This window comes from Schistocerca gregaria, chromosome 2 (genome assembly GCF_023897955.1).
Source record: "Schistocerca gregaria isolate iqSchGreg1 chromosome 2, iqSchGreg1.2, whole genome shotgun sequence".
Classification (NCBI taxonomy): Eukaryota; Metazoa; Arthropoda; class Insecta; order Orthoptera; family Acrididae; genus Schistocerca; species Schistocerca gregaria.
Window position 1 is genome coordinate 114,867,252 of NC_064921.1, and position 21,397 is coordinate 114,888,648.

Below are 21,397 nucleotides of genomic sequence, written 5' to 3' on the forward strand. Positions count from 1 at the left end.
TGATGCTGCCTACTCACCAAGTATGTGTTGCCTAGGAAATCTGCTTCTCGGATCGCTAGACAACAATTAAAGAAAGTAGTGTTAATGAATTTTTGTTACAGTAAGATATATGGCAATATTTAACTTTGAGAATTCACAATGATGTGTTGCAAGCAATGGCTAACAGAGAAAACAAGAAATCTCATCAGTATAGAGCATTTCTAATACAAGTGAAAGTATACAGTTCGTAAGTCACTGCTGTAGAGCTCGTAGAACGGCTGGTCTTCAACTGGACCGCCCTCATGTTCTCTTCGCCTAGATGCCGCTGCTGTCTCATTGCCGTCCTAGAGAGGGGTCGGTTAGCCTACTACTGGCTGACGTCTTCTGTACAGTCTTCTCTGCTTTAGCGTTCCTGACCGGCGTGCCGGCGCTTGTCTTTACGCCAGGACATTAAAATCATTTTCTGTCAAGGTGAAGGATAAATTGCATGAAAAAGTATAGGAGACCTTAACGGAAAATAATACTCGTATATGGACAAATTCGATTCTTGAATTTGTAGGTTAGATTCGCCAACAGCTCTACAAGAGTTAACCTGTCGTCAATTAGATAGTGAATAGGGTATTGAAAAAGTGTTAATAAATTACATGGAGTGAGTTGAAAGGAGTATGGTGGCACTGGAACTAAAATACACCGAAAAGATAGAAAGTAATATTTTAGAGATGTTGAATCTCGAGTGTAGACAGAGAGCGGTATTTTGTCGAATCTCTAAGATATTAGTTCAATTATAAGAAGTAGTACAGCAAATATATGCAACTGAATTTGCGAATTATCGGAGGGATACTTGCACCGTAAGAGGTGACGCTTGGGGAGAAAACTTTTTCAGAAAAGCACTCAAAGAAAACGGTAACTGATAGGACGTATGTACAGAGACTCATTCAAGGTAGTGGTGGAACTGTGGCAAGCTCAAAACTGTGAAAAGGAAATGTGTGCGGATGTAGGACGAAAACAAGAATTATAAAGATTGCAGCAAGAACACTGTAGGTTGCTTAATGTCTTCAAGGATAAAGGAAATCCACTTTTACCGTTTGTATGTACGGCCACGGCATTAAATAATGAACCAATCTACGCGTTGCTGGAATTTTGACGGCATGATCTCTGCAGTTTGTTCTAAGTTGCTTCAGGAACATCAGTAGGAAAGGTTAGTAGTAGATAAGGGACAATACTTGACTGCAGATAAATTGAGTTGATTGTGAAAGGGTGTTTAAGAATCAAGGTCACGTTTGACGACTTTTCATGGAAGACTGGTGTGAAAATCATCGGGAAAGTGTGTTTTGGAGGCGGATTTTACTGTTGAGGTACATCTGTTTCTCTACTGGTCGGGGTGCCACTGAGGTTTAGCCGCCGGCCGCGGTGGTTTCGCGGTGCTAGGCGCGCAGTCCGGAACCGTGCGACTGCTACGGTTGCAGGTTCGAATCCTGCTTCGGGCATGGATGTGTGTGATGTCCTTAGGTTAGTTAGGTTTAAGTAGTTCTAAGTTCTAGGGGACTAATGACCACAGCAGTTGAGTCCCATAGTGCTCAGAGCCATTTGAGGTTTAGCCGGCATGGGCTGGGGGTGGGGGTGGTGATGATAGTGGCATACGGTTAAACAAATACGGAAGCAGTTACTCTTGCGAACACATACTCATTAGAGGAGCATTTAGCTCATTTAGATAAATTTTTGAAAAATAAGATGAAAATGTTAAGTGCTGAACTGCGAGATGCCTTGATTGAGAAATTGGAAGAACGTGTGTCTATGATCCACGTATGTCAGATACACGGAGCTACATTGTGGTCACGACGTGTGCATAACTGATCGTGGAAAGCAAAATTCAATTCTGAACAGGTACTGTAGTCCGATGGATAATATAACAGTAATTCCAGAATGAGATTTTCACTCTGCAGCGGAGTGTGCGCTGATATGAAACTTCCTGACAGATTAAAACTGTGTGCCCGACGGAGCTTCGAACTCGGGATCATTGCCTTTCGCGGGCAAGTGCTCTACCAACTGAGCTACCGAAGCACGACGCAGGTCCTGTACTTACTGCTTCACTTCTGGCAGTATCCGTCTCGGTCGGGCGCACAGTTTTAATCTGTGAGGAAGTTTCATATCAGCGCACACTCCGCTGCAGAGTGAAAATCTCATTCTGGAAACATCCCCCAGGCTGTGGCTAAGCCATGTCTCCGCAATATCCTTTCTTTCAGGAGTGCTAGATCTGCAATGTTCGCAGAAGAGCTTCTGTAAAATTTGGAAGGTAGGAGACGGATACTGGCAGAAGTAAACCTGTGAGTACCGGACGCGAGTCGTGCTTCGGTAGCTCAGTTGGTAGAGCACTTGCCCGCCAGAGGCAAAGGTCCCGAGTTCGAGTCTCGGTCGGGCACACAGTTTTAATCTGTCAGGAAGTTTCATAACACTAATTATCTAACAGGTATCTATGTACATTACGTCGATAGAGTATGGTAATGATTAACTGAACTGAGGAGTATAACTGAAATGGAACATGAAACAGTGTTTGTGGTCAGTGGACAGATGGGATTCAAAATTTTCCATGTTATCATTAGTAGTACTGTTGTACTGGTCTCCTGCACCTGCAGCTGTTCCTGTTACTAGTAGAAGGCACGGTTATTTCTGTTTCTAATACTGAGCTGTTTCAGGTTAGTTTTTGAAGTATTTCTAGTGCCTTTACATGTCGGTGGACTGATCTTCCAATAGCAAGGTGAATGTGGCAGTAGAACTCGGTTGACAAATACCGAGACTCCTACAAACAGGAAACTCCCTTCTTAATCGAAGCCGGCTGGTGCGGCCAAGCGGTTCTAGGCACTACAGTCTGGAACCGCGCAACCGCTACGGTCGCAGGTTCTAATCCTGCCTCGGGCATGCATGTGGGTGATGTCCTTAGGTTAGTCAGGTTTAAGTTGTTGTAAGTTCTAGGGGACTGATGACCAAAGAAGTTAAGTCCCATAGTGCTCAGAGCCATTTGAACCATTTGTTTGTCTTAATCGCATTTAATTGTATTTATCTTCTTACCGTTCTTAACTGGTGTTAATGTATGCATAGTAAACTATTTGACTCGTTTGGAGTGTTGGTGGACTGAGGTTTGAGTACCAAGATATATATGACTGCAGTATTCAGACGGGAAACATGCTGGCTCCTGCAAATGAAAGGTTCGTTCTTAATCGCATTTAACTGTACTTATCTTCTTACTGTTCTCTGTTGTTTTTAATTGTATGTATAGTAAATCATTTGATTCGTTTAATTCAGTATAGTTGTAAATTTGCTAGCACTGGCTTGTTGTCCTATGCTATACAATATTAAACACGATGCTAAATTGAAATAAATATTGTACTATCACTCCTTTTTTATCGCTTTGAGGTAAAATTCAGTCCCTGAAGCATGATATTAAATTTAAATAAATTTAATGAACACAATTATTGCTGAGAATAATCAAATTTATATTTGTAGGATGCTACTTAGTTATGCCATAAATAAATAGATAAATAATGTACTGGTTACCCAAGTTCAGTTAACTTGACAAACTGCCTATTGGCTTCTGTCTCGGGTTCTTCAGCCGATGTTCATCTGATGATTTTACTGACGTTTCGCCAGCATGAGTGGCTGGCATTGTCAAAGCTTCACCCTCCATTGCTGGTGGTGAACTGGAGCCCAGCTCGCGGCCGCAGACTATATGCACCTGGCGCACCGACGTTCGAGGGATTCTCCGAGGTCATTTCCAGTGCGGTTCTCCTCTTGCTAGCTGCGACGGTCGTTCGCTGCAGTTCTGGAACCCAGGATTCGTTTACCTTAAGGATTTCCTCATTTTTGTGAAGCTGTTCGTGTGATTTTGTATTTCTACACCTTCTCTGAACGAGCGGTTGTGATAGTGCTTCTCTACAGCCAGAACTTCCTTACCGGCGAATTTTATTACGTGGTCGGTCTCAATCAGAGCGTGCTCTGCCACGGCCGATTTCTCCACCTGCTCCAACTTGCAATGAGAGAAGCCAATAGGCAGTTTGTCAACAAGTGGCCACGAAAGCCTTAACAATTCAGTTAATCTATTCCACACTTTTACCCTAAGGGCTCTACTTCGCGGAACAGCACGAAAATTTTCTTTGTTTCGTTACACAATTTCTACCTGACAATATATAATGTTTAAAAGTCGTTACAGTCGCACCTGAGAATATTTCTAGTTGCAAAATGTATTTAAGATTTTTTACTGTATTACTTTTATGTGTGATTAATAATGTATGAAATTTTTATTGATAAATTAAATTGTCATCACATAATTGCATTGCTGAAGGACAGTAGCTCATCGATAATATCGACATCAACCTTCCACTTTTTGTAGGAATAAAATTATTCTTTCTCCTCATTTCAAATTCAAAATTGTGTACATGTAAGTAAAGTTCTCCCACTATGCGTTTATTCACGTTTTGCTTATAGCAAGGCGTTTGGAAATACGATATGGCCGCACTCATTATTCTGATACAGCATATTTAAGAAGTATGAGGGTCGTTCAGTGACTAATGTCCAACATTTTTTTTTCTCAGATCGTAATTGCTGTTAAGAGTCAGAATTTGGTGACAATATACATCGACATGTGTTTTCCATATCGTATTTTTCTACGTAGTCTCCATCGAGCTTTATGGCCAAACGCCAATGTTGTGGAAGAGCATGTTTTCTCTGCTGGTAAAAGCTCTTTTCCTGTAGACGTAATCATGTTTTCACTGCATGTCTGACACTCTCGTCATCTTCAAAGCGTGTTCCCCATAGAGAATCTTTAAGCAGCAATCGGAACGAATAATGGCATCCGCATGATTCAGCACGTTTGGAGCAGTGGCTGTGACAGAACGACAAGATCGTGGCTGATCGTAGAGCTCTGTTTCTGTATTTCGTGAGGCTGTAACTATCTTTAGCCGTCCCCCAACTGTACTCCTATTAACTGCAGCATCGCCATACACTGCACACAAACGTTCATGGATGTTCGCCATGGTTTCTTATTCTGCACACAAGAATTCAATAACAGCACGCTGCTTGTAACGTGAGTCGTATGTACGATGGACACTCCAAAAGAAATGTACACAATTTTTTTTTAAAATCCATCTTTTATTCTACATGTTTGCAAGTTTTACAGTGTGTAGATACATCCTTTAGAAACAATATTTTCATTTCTCCACATAATTTCCATCTCTCTAAACCGCTTTACGCCATCTTGGAACCAACTCGTGTATTCCCGCACGGTAAAATTTTGGACCAACCTGTTGGAGCCACTGAATTCCAACGTGCACAAGGGAGTCATCATCTTCAAACCCTGTTCCACGAAGAGAGTCTTTCAATTTCCCAAAGAGATGATAGTCACATGGAGCCAGGTCAGGACTGTAAGGCGGGTGTTTCAGTGTTGTCCATCCGAGTTTTGTGATCGCTTCCATGGTTTTTTGACAGACATGTGGCCGTGCATTGAGTGCAACAGCAAAACATCCTGCTTTTGCCGATGTGGTCGAACACGACTCAGTCGAGCTTGCAGTTTCTTCAGTGTCGTCACATATGCATCAGAATTTATGGTGGTTACACTAGGCATGAGGTCCACAAGCAAGAGTCCTTCGGAATCGAAAAACACCGTAGCCATAACTTCTCCAGCAGAAGGTGTGGGTTTGAATATTTTTTTCTTGCGTGAATTTCCATGATGCCACTCCATTGATTGCCTCTTTGTCTCCTGTGAAAAATGATGGAGCCATGTTTCATCACCTGTCACAATTCTTCCAAGAAATTCATCTCCACCATTCTCCTACTGTTCCAAATGTTCGCTTCATACCATTTTTCTTGTTTCTTTATGAGCCACTGTTAACATCCTGGGAACCTACCTGGCACAAACCTTTTTTAACATCAACATTTTCAGTATTCTGCAAACACTTCCTTCCTCTATCCCAACGTAGCGTGACAATTCGTTCACTGTGATGCGTCTGTCGGCAGTCACCAATTCGTTAACACTCTACACATTGTCTGGAGTGTGTGCAGTACGAGGCGTGCCGCTGCGAGGGCAATCCTCAATATCGCCGTAACCTGCTTGCCCACCGACTAACTGTACTGCGGTCGACAGCAACATCTCCGTACACCTTTCTCCACCTCTTGTGGATGTTAACCACTGTCTCGTTTTCACAACAGAGGCATTCTATGACAGCACGTTGCTTGTGACGAACGTCCAGTGTAGCAACCATTTTGAAGACATGCTGTGACGGCGCCACTCACGGGAACAGGTTGATCTAAGTTTGATAACAAGCAGGAAGGATGTATCTACACACCGTAAAACTTTCACACATGCATAATGAAAACTGTATTTTTACAAAAATAGTGTGCATTTCTTTTGGAGTGACCCTCGTAGAAGCCATTTTGACGGTGTACTACGGCTCTGTAATCTGCCAGAACGGTTTGAAACTTAACCGGCGCACATAACAAACATCAAATGTGAAGCACTAACTGGGCCGTTTGTCTACGTACACTAAGGGCTTTTTTTAAAAAGAAATGTGGGGTATTACTTATTGAACGACCGTTGTAAATTCTAACGGTTGCACTATAACCTTCCCAGTTTGCGTGGCCGTTTTGTCCTCACTGCAGCTGAGTTAGGCGTCAGTCGCATTAATCTGCAATTTCGACTCCATGTTCTCGAACTGTACTGTTAAGTTCGCATTAAGAAATGCAAATTATTTTCCGTAGAATTATGAAATTAAACAGAGGTGCTACGCGTTGGTATGAGATCCAAACGTTCCCAAGGTGACGTGATATGCAGTAACAGCGTTCGATTACGACGAGGCATTCGTCCCACCACGTTGGACATCCATTGCACTCTTGCAGCACCAGAACCGTGCGGTAAACATTTGGTGAAGCCTCAGTAATGGGAGCACGATGGAGACTCACTGCGGCTGGTGTGTGCAGAGTCATTCATGTGCCGCCACAGCCATGCCGAAACCCTGATATGACAGTTATGTCTGTAATCATTATGCACACCAGGTGCCTACCCATGCACTCGTTAGTGGCAATGGGACCGTTAGTTTCACCTAGACACCATTCCACCTGAACCTCGTAGAACATGTAATACAATATCTACTATAATAAGGGTTATCCTTTTTACGAAACAAGCTCCACTTTCATCACAATTTTGTCCAGAACACAGGTTAGCAGCAGGACTTATTCCGAAATTAGCTGAAGTAGTTGTTTACAGGCATTTCGTGATATTCCACTGAAGGAGTTGTGTTCAGAAACTAGGTCACTTTGAGCGTTAGTAATACATGCCGTTTGGTGGGGCACACCCTGACTTCGTCTCCTGTGCAACCCTCTCCATTTCTTTGTCGCACTTCACCCAAGATTTATTCATCTCTCTGTATTTACCTATAGTTAGGTTCCTCTACAGCCCCCTTTATGATGATAGCCATTCCCTGACATTTTAGTTTCTTAAGTACAAAAGCATTACATACTTATTCGTGTTATTAAACTAAATATTGTATAATGTTATCCGAAATGACCCTTGAATTGTCAGTAAATTGTCGTATTCAACATTTGGATGCCAAACAGGAGTATTTTGGACACAGGAACCTACGATTTTATCGATAAACTGTATTACAGTTGTTTGTTTCACTTTAAGTCCTGTATAATCCTTGGGAATGCAGTTCACATTCTTTAGGAATAACATTATTTGGTGCAATTCAAATTAATTACTTTTCATGATTAATTTTGTTTTCCTACACATGTAATAAATTACAGGGATCTTTTATACAGTCTATGAAAAAACCTCCTGTCGGATAGTTCATTTATATTTGTCCGAATGGCAAATAATATCGACAAGATTGCTGACAACATTTAAGAGTGTGGCACACCTGTACTTATAGTTGAAAAGTCAGAAGTACTGGAGAAACTATAACTGAGTATTCTTATGGAACGTAAATTTATTTATTTACGCCAGAATTGTTTCAGGTGACCATACGTTTAGTTTAACGATTAAAATCATTATTCAAGACACTTTCATCCTTTCACTGGAAAATGAATTTCATGTTATTTTTTAGAAGCAAAATACCGTCACCCAAAGTCAGTACATTTTGGCATTCCAAGTGAAGACAGATTATAGAAATTTCGATTTATTTATTGGTAATGATGGAACTTTGTGAAGCAAAAATAGCATGAAAATTTGCGTCTCGCAAAGAATGTAGCATGGATCCATGCATTGCGTTAGTTTAGAATGCAAGTGCATTCCTAGTATCAAGAAAAAAATTGATAGTGCATTACATTTGATGAAATGAGCTCTTTTTTTTGGACCTTAACCAGAGAAGAAAAAACGAGTATTGCTTCAAAGACAATAACAAAGCGATTGGGAGGAACCTCAACAAATAGTATAAAACTTTCTCACAAAGGTTCTGTTATTTGAAGAAGTGATGCAGGTAAATATTACAGCAATGGGAAACAAAACCACGAGGGAGTTAAGAAATTTCACTATAAATGAAGGTTTTCAAGTCCAGACCAGTTTTTTCCATATTAATTTTGGTAACATTGCCTTAATAACGACTTTTTTATTTGTCTAATGGACCCCTCTCATGCATTTTGTGCGAGATCAGACACTCATGCATCTAAGGGTGAAATGCTATAAACGTTAATATTCTGTAAACTAGTATGTACCACGACGTCACTGTTTATAGTGAAAAGTGATCCTTGGAGAATCTAATTAACTATCAAACTGGAAAATTGTTTGGAGACTTAGACAGGAATGGATTTGCATGTGATGGTGCTTGTTTTTAGTTGATTTTATGTCAGTGTCGGTGATGTCCAAGCTAAATACTGACACAATGATCATAAATGACAGTTAATAAGGCAGTATCCACTGTGATATAAAGTGCATATACTTTTCAAATGCAATTGAAGCGAGAAATTACAAACATAAAATAGAAAAAAGAAGAATACGTCAGGAAGAAAATGTATAAGCACAGGGCATTTCTTTAAGTCTTCCATTCATGTTACATGAGCCTGTCTGGAAAGGAATTCAGTTTACTTGAGTTCACTTTGATGTCACTTACATCACATAAATTTAAACTAAACTTGTACACTTTTCAGCAACAAAAATTTTAGAAATACATTACTTTCTCTGATGACAATCATTTTCGTACACTGAGAGATGAAATGGGTGTCGCTTGAAGGAGTGACTATGAGACTTCATAGCTTACTTTCCTTCATTTTCCTGAGTGGATATGAAAGTGTCCTTGCGCATTGATATGATAATAAAGCAAAAGTTAAAAGTTTTTATTCAGAAAAATTTATTTTTTAAAGTTTTTAGATTCCATTACTATGGATACTGGTGGCGTGTATGGATGAAGTTGTTGGGTTTGGCTCCAGAACTCAGTGGCCATACTTTCCGTAGCCCCCAAGTCCTCCAAAGCCACCGGAAGCTACTCCATATCCTGCAGAAACGCCACCACTGTAACCTCCTCCAAGACCACCGCCGAGGCCTCCTCCGATTCCACCGTGGCCAGCACTGACGACATAGGGCACTGGACGCTTAACGACGTAGGGCTGAGGCACTGGGACGGACACGGGGGTGGGGACCTTGACGGGGACGGGCACAGGGTTGTCCACAGGGACAGGGTACGGCTGAGGCACCTGCACAGGGACAGGCCGGTCCACAGTTACCGTGAATGGGACCTTCACAGGCACTCGAACGATCCTCTCCACAGGGACTGGGACACGGACAGGAATTCTGTTGACAGTGATCTGTGGTTCTGTCCCTCCAATGCTGGCCCCGATGCCGCCTGAAAGGCCGCCTCCGAGTCCACCAGCGTATCCACCTCCATAGCCACCTCCGTAGCCGCCACCATAGCTGCCTCCGTAGCCATCTCCATAGCCGCCACTGTAGCCACCTCCCAGACCATAGCCGCCACCATAACCACCCAGTGAACTGGAGAGTCCTCGCTTCTCTTTCACCGGCTGCTCCTCCTCAGCTAGGACGGACAGGGCCAGACCACACAAATACACGCACACCTGTTGAGAATCAGATATTTGTAGTTAACAGAGCTGCAAATACTAGTTTGTTATGGTGCATGTTTACACTACAGAAATTTCACATTTATCTGTAGAAAATACATTCATTCTTTTGTGCTAACTGTATTGTGTGCCGCATGTGTTTCTAATGCAGAAAATCAGCTGTTATACAAAGAATTATATTGGATGGAATGAAATTCCCAGTGAAACTAGGAAAATTAAACGTAGAATGTAGAAATTACGACGTATATCCAAGTAAATGTGTATTGCTTTACAATATATCTGATTTCGTTTGGTTAAAACTTCAGTTCATAACGGTTGTGGCCGATATGCGAGGTTGGTGCATAATTTCATAGCCTTTTTTTTCATGTAGGTGTTCCGCTTGATATAGGTTTATTTATCGATTGTCACTTTTTATTTGTAGTTCGCTGTTGCTGACTTAAGTGCTATCGTTCTGTCATTTGGAGGACCAAACAAAGCAGCAATTCGCCATACAAAATCCTATGCGCATACACCAAAGATAATGTTATTTATCTGGTGTAATGCACTACGAATTGATTCCCCGAGGTGTAACCATCACTGCTGACATTTGTTGTCAACAAATGAGGCGTCTTGCAGGAGCAATCCAATAATAATGACCAGGAAGGCTTCGTGAAATGTTGTCACTCCACAGTAACGCCAGCCCGCATTCTGCCAGACTGACACTAGTTGGGTTTGGAAGTCGTTCCGCATCCATCGCATTCACCTGATTTTTCGTCCTGAGATTTCAGCTCTTCTGGTCTCTATTGAACAAACCTTAGGAAACGTCCTTTCCGGATGAAAATGCGCTGCGAACATACCTCGACAAGTTTTTCACATTAATACCACGTGATTTCTACAGTCGCGAAATCGAAATGTTACCCGGCGCTGTCAGACTTTTATAACAGTGAAGGAGAATATACTGTATTATTGGAGACCTAGTCTCTGTTATCTATATCTGCTGTGTTTATTAGACTAAAGAAAAAGCGCTGGGTATTAGTGCAACAATCTAATATGCAACTATTCTCTGACGTTTCTGCTCTGACGGCGGGAGACATCTTTAGAGATAAAATGGCAGTTGCGTTTATACTTCAGAAGACGTCTGAAGTTTCTGAGCCTGTACGTTTTAGCGGAAATATACTTTAGTCATGAAAGTTTACGTAGCAATATGATATCAGATTTGATCTGAAATGAAAATATCTGAACCTATAAAATTTTTATGTATGTGAACTGTGATTTACGAATAGTTTGTTATACTGTTTAAACTCTCGACTTGCTTTCTGTAGATAGATCGGATGTAGTAACAGAGAGCGTTTGGAGTGACGACGTACACTGACCCAGTGATATGATGCTTAATAATATTTCAACGGTATATCCAGTAGATTACCAGCTTTTCGAAGACAGTATATGATATTTCGACATGTTTCCATTTTGCTGGATACTAATTATTCATACTTATGAAATCTAAAGATACAGTGCACGTTTCTTGTGCCAAAGATATGGAGCGGTTAAGAGAAAGTGTTGCTTCATTATGTGATGAAATAGAAAAATGAGGCTCCTTTTCAGAAACTACTGTTACACTGTTTTTCTCCGTTTCAGACCGCTTAGTTAAGCTCTTTAACAGGGCAATGGTTACGGAGAGCAATTGGAACTAGATTTCCTGCTACAAAGGAGCAGACTTGCTATAACTAAGTGGTTTCTTCCATATTCAAATATTTAATGTCTAGCATGTGGTGGGAGGAATAATGTTTGACGCATTGAAACGAAACTTTTGCTACAGACGATGAATATATGGGTAACCAGTTTTACAAGTTTCAGAAGTTATGACTCAACATACAGCGTTGTGGCGCTTGTAATACCTGAAATGATTTCCCAATAAACTAGCGCACCGTAGATGATATATGGAAAGCCAATAAAGTAAATTTTTTATACCGTCTGGAAGTAGGAAAATTAAAGGATAGATTTTATGTATTAATGAAATTGAACCTCGAATAGCCTATCGAAATAATTCTTTCCTACGTAACTGACGACGAAATTATACTTAGAATATATGATATTCACATTCAGTACTTAACATTAAATTCTCATTTCTAGACAAAATATGTATCTCTGACTCCGTAACAGTAAATATGTTCCAGGTCAGTTGCGTCACATTTTAATAGTTTCTTTCCGCTCCGTGAAGGCTTCCGGGAAGACTAGCAGTTTATTATTCTCGTCTACATTTTTTTTATTAGTCCAAGTCGATCTCCAGCGATAATCCTGGCCTTATCTCAAGCATTCGGATTGTACCTAAATTCATCAAGCCGGATGGTTCAATAGTTTCGAGAATTTGTATTTGCGAAACGAATAAGCTGTACCATCCTATCTGAAGATTTTCGTGGTTTCTGTAAATTAGATCAGACAATTACTGGGATGGTTGCCGGACAACCCATGGTCAGTCTTTTCCTCCATCGTTCCAGTCATAACAAGTATGCCGTTCTTGAAACCTTGACGTCAAATTTGTGTTTAATTCTAATTTGTAAATGGGTGTCTGAAGGGGTGTTCTTGGAATTGTGTTTCCTTTGGCCATTGGGGCGTTTGCTTCGATTGTCAGATAGTTCTGTATTCTTCGAATTGTGTTTCCGTTTTCCGTTAGGCTTTTTGCTTCGAACGTCTGATAGTTCAGCTATCTCAGTATTTTTTGCCATTTTTTCTCCTCCTCAAAGAAACCTTGACCTGTTTCTTCGCTTCGTGGAGGAGTGCTGCTTATGGTTCAAAATAATGGCACTGTAATCCTTGTTTATTTTTACGGGAGACGCTGCCTAATGCCAAAAATGTCTGTATTGAGGTTCAATCCAATAAAACTTCATAAGAATCTTGTGTCTTCCTTTGCATTCGCTCGATGTTTCTATTGAATGGGTATCACAGGCGCATAAACGCATCTACACTAGACTCCAATGAGAGGGCTCTATTGCAGCAAGTATTTACTGTCGGTACTCACCAGGATCCTCATTGCTGCTTGTGTGTTCTGCTGAGAGCGAGCAATGACTGATGGTGTTCCGAAGCAGTAGTGAGCTTTTATACCCCTAGCAGGCCAACACCCGCCTACTCACACACATTCACCAGAGCGCAATTACGGCGTCCGGTTTCACGGAAACTGCACAGCGACATAACTACCGCCGCTGATACAGAAGCTATGTGGAGCTATGGTAAGTTGTCAATACGAAAGTTAAGATTTTAGATTTGCTGGTGACCAAAAGACCCGACCGTTTTGACTCAGCGTACAACAGGAAATGCCTGCTCACAACACCGTTCCAGAGTCACAGAATATGTAAATATTAATATAAACAAAGCAGAAATAATCTCCCGCTTACGAGGAGTGACAAGAAACAGATTCCGATTGACTGAACGGCCATCACGAAACTATCATCTCGAGTGCTAACAGCGCTGAGCATATTCAACACCATTGTACGAAGGCATGCTGAAAATTAATGCCTCTGAGTTTTTCATGTGAAAACTGTTAAAGATATTTAAATAAAGCAAACGTTATTAACGTTCTACATCTTTATTCGTCATGTCTACCTATCTGCAGCCCTCTACCGCTACACGGCTCCGAAATGTAGCGTGTAACATGGAGGCGGATCGGAAACAGTGTCCTGTAATCGAACTTAGAATTCGAAGAATCCGTTCACGCATGGAGTACCCTTTCCTTCAGTATGACAATGCTAAACCGCACACGATGGGCGTGACATCTGTAACAAAAGGACGCCTTTGGTTCACTGTCAAACATCATCTTCCATACAGTCTCCATTCGGCCCCATCAGACTTTCACCTGTTTTCTAATATTGAAGAACACCTTCGAGGGCTTCAGTTTGACAGTGTTGACTCGGTGCAAGCAAAGGTAAGGTTGTGATTCCGCCAACAAAGTAAAATATGCTTTAGTGGCAGTATCAACAAACTGGCCGCTCATTTCGATGAATATATTCGTTGCCAGGGTGACTATTGTGACGTCGTCTGGCATGACATTCACAAAATCGTTGTAATATATGTAAAAAACGAAACATTGATCCGTATTATTATTGTTATTATTTTTATTTTATTGTTATTTTATTTCTGTTCGAACGATTGTCGGTTATGTAGACTCTGTAAGAAAAAAGAAATAATCTCTTTTCATATTTATGTTTCTGCAATAATTATGCATCTATATTTTGCAAATAACATCTGTGATCGGCGAGTGTAGAAATCAAAGCAGACAGTGATAATTAAAAAAGGTAATAAAGATGCATATTAAATTTTGTATAAATAGTGGAGGTTAAAACATTACTCTGTCTTATTGTAGCCGTTAAAGTGGTAAGAGCTTGTAACGCTAGATTGAATGCTTGGTTAGTTTTCTTCTGTTCCTCGTTCGAGAAAGACGCCATTAAAGGCTGATGAATGAAAGAGGTGTGTACTTTGTTGATTTTTGAATATAGAAATTGTTAAAAATACTTATAATAATTTATTAGTAGCTTCCCCAGTATTTCATTCCCCACGTTTAGCCGTTTTCAGCATATTTAGAATTTTTCATGCCTTAAAGCTGTGCAGAGATCGCGGGAGCCGCTGCCGCGGCAAATTCAGATTAAATAGAATGAAAGCTGTTTTCCCGTAACTAAGAGGACAGATAACGATACATTACTATTATTTCTTTCAGCTTCATCGATTCCTCAGAGGTGAAAGGTGGATTTTATTACGTCACTTTCAGGTGGACATGGGCCACTGGTATTACAATATCAATGACTTAAATAATTTAAGTAAATCAGAGCAGTAACATTTTACTTGTGCGATATCAAAGACTGCTGTGATGAAACCTGTTCTAGCTAATAATGCAAAAACCAAATTTCGTTTTTAGTTTCATGCTCTCGTGTTAGTCGCGGCAATAAATAGAGTTCATATATTAAAAAATCCACTGCAGCTTTTACGTTTAGCGAACGTAGCATGCTGTAACTTCTGTACGTATAATAAGAATAATTTTCAGTGCAGTTCAGAGATGACAGTAGCAAAAGACATGTTTTATTTCATAATTAGTTATAGTAATGATACCGTGCTCCATTTCTAATAAGCCAAATCAGGGTTATATAAAAATTGTTTGCAGATTAAAGATCATACGTGCACAGCAGGAAGTCTTTTAGCATTGGGCGAATCCCCTAGTAATAGATCAAGGTGCACAAAGTTAAAACACTTTCAAATGGAGAAACTAATAGTGAGAATCGCATTTTATCTGTTGTGCTGGCAACAATAAGCAAAATACAGTTGATTAAAATATTATGCCATATACACTGCATATAAAATCAAAAGTGCGGTGGGGATTACGCGACACTATGTTGGGAAATAAATATGTAAGATGAGGACTATAGATGTAGGATGCTAATAATGAGTGTTTCATTTAAAAAGCTTTAATAGTTTTCACATAAACAGTTCGAATGCCTTACTTTCCAGCGCGTCCACGAACAATACGCTTTAGAGGTATGAGCCGAGCAAAGTTGTGAGGGATGGAAAAAGACCTGTTGTTCTCCAACAGCCGTATTAGGAAGCTGCTACGAAATCAAAGAACGCTTCAGTGCTAATTTAAAAATAGCCACACAGAGAAATAAATATGAAAGGAAACCGACAACAGCGCAAGGTGAGCTATGAGTGAAACTTTCAATGTATTCGAAAGTGAAATTCTGTCTACCGACTTGATAGAAAACCCTTAGAAGTTTTGGCGTTGTGATAAATCAGTGAAGTAACCTAAACCATCTTTGCAGACACTCCGCGATCATAACGGCCTCGACACAGGACGACACATAAAACGCCGAAATACTAAATGTCTTTTTCCAAAACTCTTGTACAGAGGAAGTTCGCACTGTAGTACTTCCTTCAACTGGCGTGAACGGTAGAATGGATGATAATGAAATAAGGGGCCACGAGATAGAGAATCAATTGAAATCACTCAACATTGAACTTGATGGGATACCTAAACTAATCTACAGAGACTATGCGAAAGAACATTCGCTCTTGCTAACAGCAGTGTACTGTAGGTGTTTGCCTGCCTTTGTGGCCGAGCGGTTCTAGGCACTTCAGTCCGGAACCGCGTGACGCTACGGCCGCAGGTTCGAATCCTGCCTCGGGCAGGGATGTGTGTGAGGTTCTTAGGTTAGTTAGGTTTTAGTAGTTCTAAGTTCTAGGAGACTGATGACCACAGATGTTAAGTCCCAAAGAGCACAGAGCCTTTTGAACCATTTTTCTATGTATTTGCAGGAGAGAAGTGTTCCTGATGTATGGAAAAAAGTACAGATCATTCCCGTTTTGAGGAAGGGTTATCGAACACATGCACAAGCTTTAGTCATATACCTCTGAAATATATTAGTTGTAGACTCTTGAATCATGTTAAGCTCTGGTATTATGATATTTATAGGGACCTAAAATATCCGTGGGTCTCAAAATGCGTCCCTAAGACATTTGGGTGTCTGAAACCCACCTCGCTCTGTTCGTCTAAGAGATGCAGAAGACGGTAGATATCAGGTCTCGGATGCCGTGTTCCTTGACTTTCGGAAGCCATTCGATACAGTTCGGGACTGCCGTCTAATGAACAAAACACGGGTGTATGGAATATCACACCATCTGTGTTATTGCACTGAATAGTTTCTAGCAAACGGAAGACAAGTTACTCTCAGTTATGTCTTCAGATGTAAAACTTACTTTAAAGTCAAAAATTCCGTGATGGAAGTGGCCGTGTGACAATGGGCATTGTATTGATGCACCAATCATGTGCAAATCTTCAGTCAACATTTGGTGTACGGTTAAAATGTTTAACATGTCACCCATTATCCTTATTGTTCAAGGGTAGTGTGATATTACAATAACACGCCCAAGTTCCACGTCCTCGACGGATTGTGAAGTTTATTGTCGGGCCTTCAAAAATGATTTCTGCCAGTTAAAAACTTGTATTCTCCATAAAGATTGTTCTCCATACACCGGTTTTAACTTTTCAAAGTTAACGCTCGAGGATTCTCAAAGTTTAGAAGGAAACTTGATGGCATATCGTTCCTCTAAATTCTGCTGTTCCATTTTTGTGAGACACAAAAATACATAGCTTCATTGATGGAGCTCTGAAAAAATCACAGAACGGCTGTACAGAGCTGAAACTCGAACTGAGCAACTGGAATGGTAGAACACACCGCCCTAACAAGTGGAACCAACGCAGTGTTGCCAGATCACTATCAATATTGTCAGTCTCATTACTTTTGTCACACACCTTGTATTTCAGTTACAGTGAGCGAAAGGGCACGAATAGAGCACTGCGGAGGACTGGAATGTATTATCCAGTCAAGGGGAAACCTGTCTGGTTTAATGTCGCCCATCAAGGCTTCCTCTGCCGTGCTGCCCCTTCATCTCATAATAACATACCCAACGTCCTAGATTATTTGTCGGATATACGTCAGTCTCTGTCGTAAGGTTTTGCACTCTGTGCCTGCTTCTAGTGCAGGGCCGGCCGAGAATTCGGCACCCAAACGGTGCTCTTGCTCATGCTCTGGAGCTCTCTTGTCTGGCTGCAGACTTATCCCACCCGCACACCAAGCTGTCTGATAGTGAGGGATAGCTGCGAAAGCGCCGTAGTTAAATGGGAGTGCAGTCTTCCTGCATGTGACTTCACTTAATATTTCATATTTCTAAATAACATAGATCACAAGTAAAACACATTTTCAGTATTATTTAGTTATCTTTGGCACACTTAAGACTTAATACACGGTATCACAAGAGAGTAGCTCAATATTCAGGGATACTATAAGCGCAACCATTCGATGCCAAAATGTCTAGTGAACACCGTTTATGAAACGCATACCTTAAGAGCTATGACCAGTTGTTCAGTATAAGACAGGTGATTCAAATTAGTAATGATAAGCAAGTTCACATAGGTCTTAAGGTGTGTGTTTCAGAGCCCATGTTCACTAGGCTTTTCTGCTTCGAATGATCATTCCTGTCACATCCCTGAATATTGATCATTCCTTCTGGGATAACCTGTGTTTTAATGCATCTAATTGTATGTAATTGATCGATTTGATCTAATTATGATCGATTTAATTAGACCGTTCCTCCATGATTTCCTATGAATGTGTACTGGTAAAAAAATAAGGCTTTCCTCTGTTCCACAGCCCCCCACCCTATCCATCTGATCTCCTTGCGACGTTCTTCTTTTCCCAAAATTGAAAACTGTCTTAAAAGGGTGTCCGGAAAGACTTTCCCTGATAACATAAATTGATAACTCAGGCTAGAAGTAAGAAACAAATATGAAACTTGTGTCGAATTGTTTACAACTATCAAAGTTTTTTTTCTGTTTTAGGTTCGCAATACGAAAGTAGTGGATGAGGTGCAGTGCCCAAGAAGCCATGTTAACCAATCAGGAAAAGGCGCAGTGTGTCCTGTGGTACCATGAGACACGATCACCAACCACAGTGCAGAGACACTTCCAGACAACATTTGGAAGGAATCCACCTGATGTCAAGAGCATTAAAGCCTGGTATAAGAAGTTCAAGGACACAGGATCGGTTGCTGACCTTCCGAGGTTTGGTGGACCAAGAACCTCAGCAGACAGGGTGGAAGCTGTAAGGCAGTCTTTTCTGCGAAGTCCGAAGAAATCGGTGCGCAGGGCCTCACGTGAATTACGGATGCCAAAAAGCTCTCTCCATGACATTTTACACAAACGTTTATTGTTTCGTGCATACAAAGTGCAAACCGTTCAGGCCTTGTTGCCCAATAACAGTACACGTCGATATGACTTTGCGGTCGAAATGCTATCACGTATTGAGGACGATGATGGTTATCTCAGACGAATTGCGTTTTCCGACAAAGCGACCTTTTTTGTCAGTGGAGTGGTGAATCGCCATAAGGTGCGCATTTGAGTTTCACAACACCCTGGCGAGGTCATGGAGTGCACCAGAGGCAGTCCAAAAGTGAATGTTTGGTGCACGCTATTGCACGATCGAATTATCGGGCCATTCTTCTTCGCTGAGGCTACCATCACATCTGCAGTGTATCTGGACATGTTGCAACTGTATGCTGTTCCTCAGCTGCTTCAGTATCACCCCGATGTCTTGTTTCAGGATGACGGTGCACCGCCTCATTGGGGTTTGGACGTCCGTGCCTATCTCGATATGACTTTTCCTGGGCGATGGATTGGCCGTGCTGGGCCAACGGTTTGGCCTCCACGCTCTCCTGACATAACACCATTAGACTTCTTTTTATGGTGTTATGTCTAGGAGGACTTCTACCGAGCACGTTTACCAGATCTTGAAACCCTGCGGCAACGGATAACCACAGTCGTTGAATCGATCCCTCCAGTGATGTTGGCTAATGTGTGGACGGAATCTGAATATCACCTAGATGTGCTACGTACTACCAAGGGTGCTCATGTGGAAGTTTACTGATGTGTGAAAAAAAACTTCGGTAATTTGTAAACAATTAGACACCAGTTTCATATTTGTATCTTACTTTTAGCCTGAGTTTCCAATTTATGTAATCAGGGAAAGACTTTTCGGACACGCTTAGTTTTTTGTCTTGGGATGTACAAAAAATTAATAGTGAAATTAAATCTGAATATATAAGGCGCTGCTTATTTCGAGCTTTAATAATGCCGATATATGTTATAACTCAATACATTAGCATTTCTCAATTTAGAATATAGTGACTTTCATTTCTGAAGTAAAATATTCTTGCAGATTGTCGTAAACGTATTGTGTTCATTTCTATCTCTTTACGTGTACATGGATAATATCTTCAGATACCACTCTCCATTTTACTTCTGTTTAACTGAAAGTTCACAGCAAATAATTTTATGTCAGCAGCGCATGTCTGTTACTGCAGATATACTTGCTGCAGCTCGTTACTCTTGTGAAACCCGATGTGCAACATAATCAGACACGTCCTAAAACAGTATCTATTTCTATTTGATTTCTGATAGCACTGCTAAATACCTTTTACAACTTATTCTCGTACTACAAAATTCTTAACCTCTTTGTGATATTTTGTCGTGGTTATAACAAACTCCGCTATCTGAAGCAATGTGACGTATCTCCCACTGTGGAATTATGAACGATACAAGGGTAAACCAAGCAGCAAACTTCAATTTTTACAGTCTCCACGTTAACATTGCTTCTTTAGAGAGTTTGACTTCACTATGGCTCCAAATAGTCCGTCTGCACCTTCTGTCCGCTGCTCAATAACATGAAACATGATGTAAGGGGTTTCTTGCAATAAGACAGTAAATTCAATACAACAACACAAATTCAACAGAAGCATAAATTCGAGGTATCAACACACATTATTTCTTTTCATTATTTCTTAATTAATTTTTAAGTATCCCAGTATACATAGAAATATACTGTGAACATAATAGTAGCGCTGTATGTTAGTTTCGTGGTAAACTGATTATGTAAATGTTTTATTTTTCTGTGCAAAGTTGTATTTTTTTCTTTATCACATTTTATGTTTTTCTTTAAGGATTAAAGAAAAACATTTTTGCTGACATTTAGTAAATAAGTACAACAAATAGGTCATAAACGTATAGCATATTTGAAGAGATGAGCCATCTGTTGCTGCAGTTAGGGAATTAGTGTACTTTTCCATGCAGCTGTGTGTGTTTGTGGAAAACATATAGTTTTATAAATGCGTGTGGAGGTGGTGTATTGAGGTGATGTATTGAGATGATGGAGGAAGATGTTTATCACAATGATTGTTAACCATCAACTCGCCACAGAGACATTGAGGGAGAGAGAGTGAAATGCTAGTCAGACACTAAAGTCATGATATCCACATCAAAAACGCAACTGAAAAGATAAACAGACCAATAAACCTTGTAAAGTGTAGTTCTGCAACATTACTTCGATTTTTATCAATTAAACATGATTTCAGCAAATTTACCTGTTGTACCATTCCTCCTTTCTGTGGTTATTTCGTAAAAATCAGAGCAGATTGATACGTGCGGTTTTAAATACGTTTGCAGGCGTCAGTCGCAATCTATTGCAATGATAATGTAACGTAGCTGTTTATATTCTGAATACTGGTTTTGGAACACCACGTATATTTTGAATGCGAGTAAATGCGTCTAAAATATATGTAGCGTGACTTAATCTCAATACGCAGGCAAAAAGTTATTTATTATTAATGGAAATGTTACTCTCTCTTTCAATGAATGACAATGAAACGTAAACTGCAACTAACTCAGCGATAATATAGAGCATGAAATGATTTCTTTTCCCAGCAAATAAATCTAATGTTACGCAAAAGAAAATATGGTACATACACCAGCGTATTTTTGAAATAACTGCAAAGAATTTCTTTAACTTTATCTCTTTAA

General features: G+C 40.4%; 1 protein-coding gene across 1 annotated transcript in view; it reads right to left on the reverse strand.

Annotated features, from left to right (window-relative positions):
• Positions 1-13,073, reverse strand: part of LOC126336467 (cuticle protein 79-like) — a 76,547-nt gene extending 63,474 nt beyond the window's left edge. The window contains exon 1 of the mRNA XM_050000206.1: positions 13,028-13,073. Coding sequence (XP_049856163.1) covers positions 13,028-13,039 — 12 coding nt within the window. The 5' untranslated portion in view covers positions 13,040-13,073. The remainder of the gene's footprint in view (positions 1-13,027) is intronic.
• Positions 13,074-21,397: the final 8,324 nt, after the last annotated feature.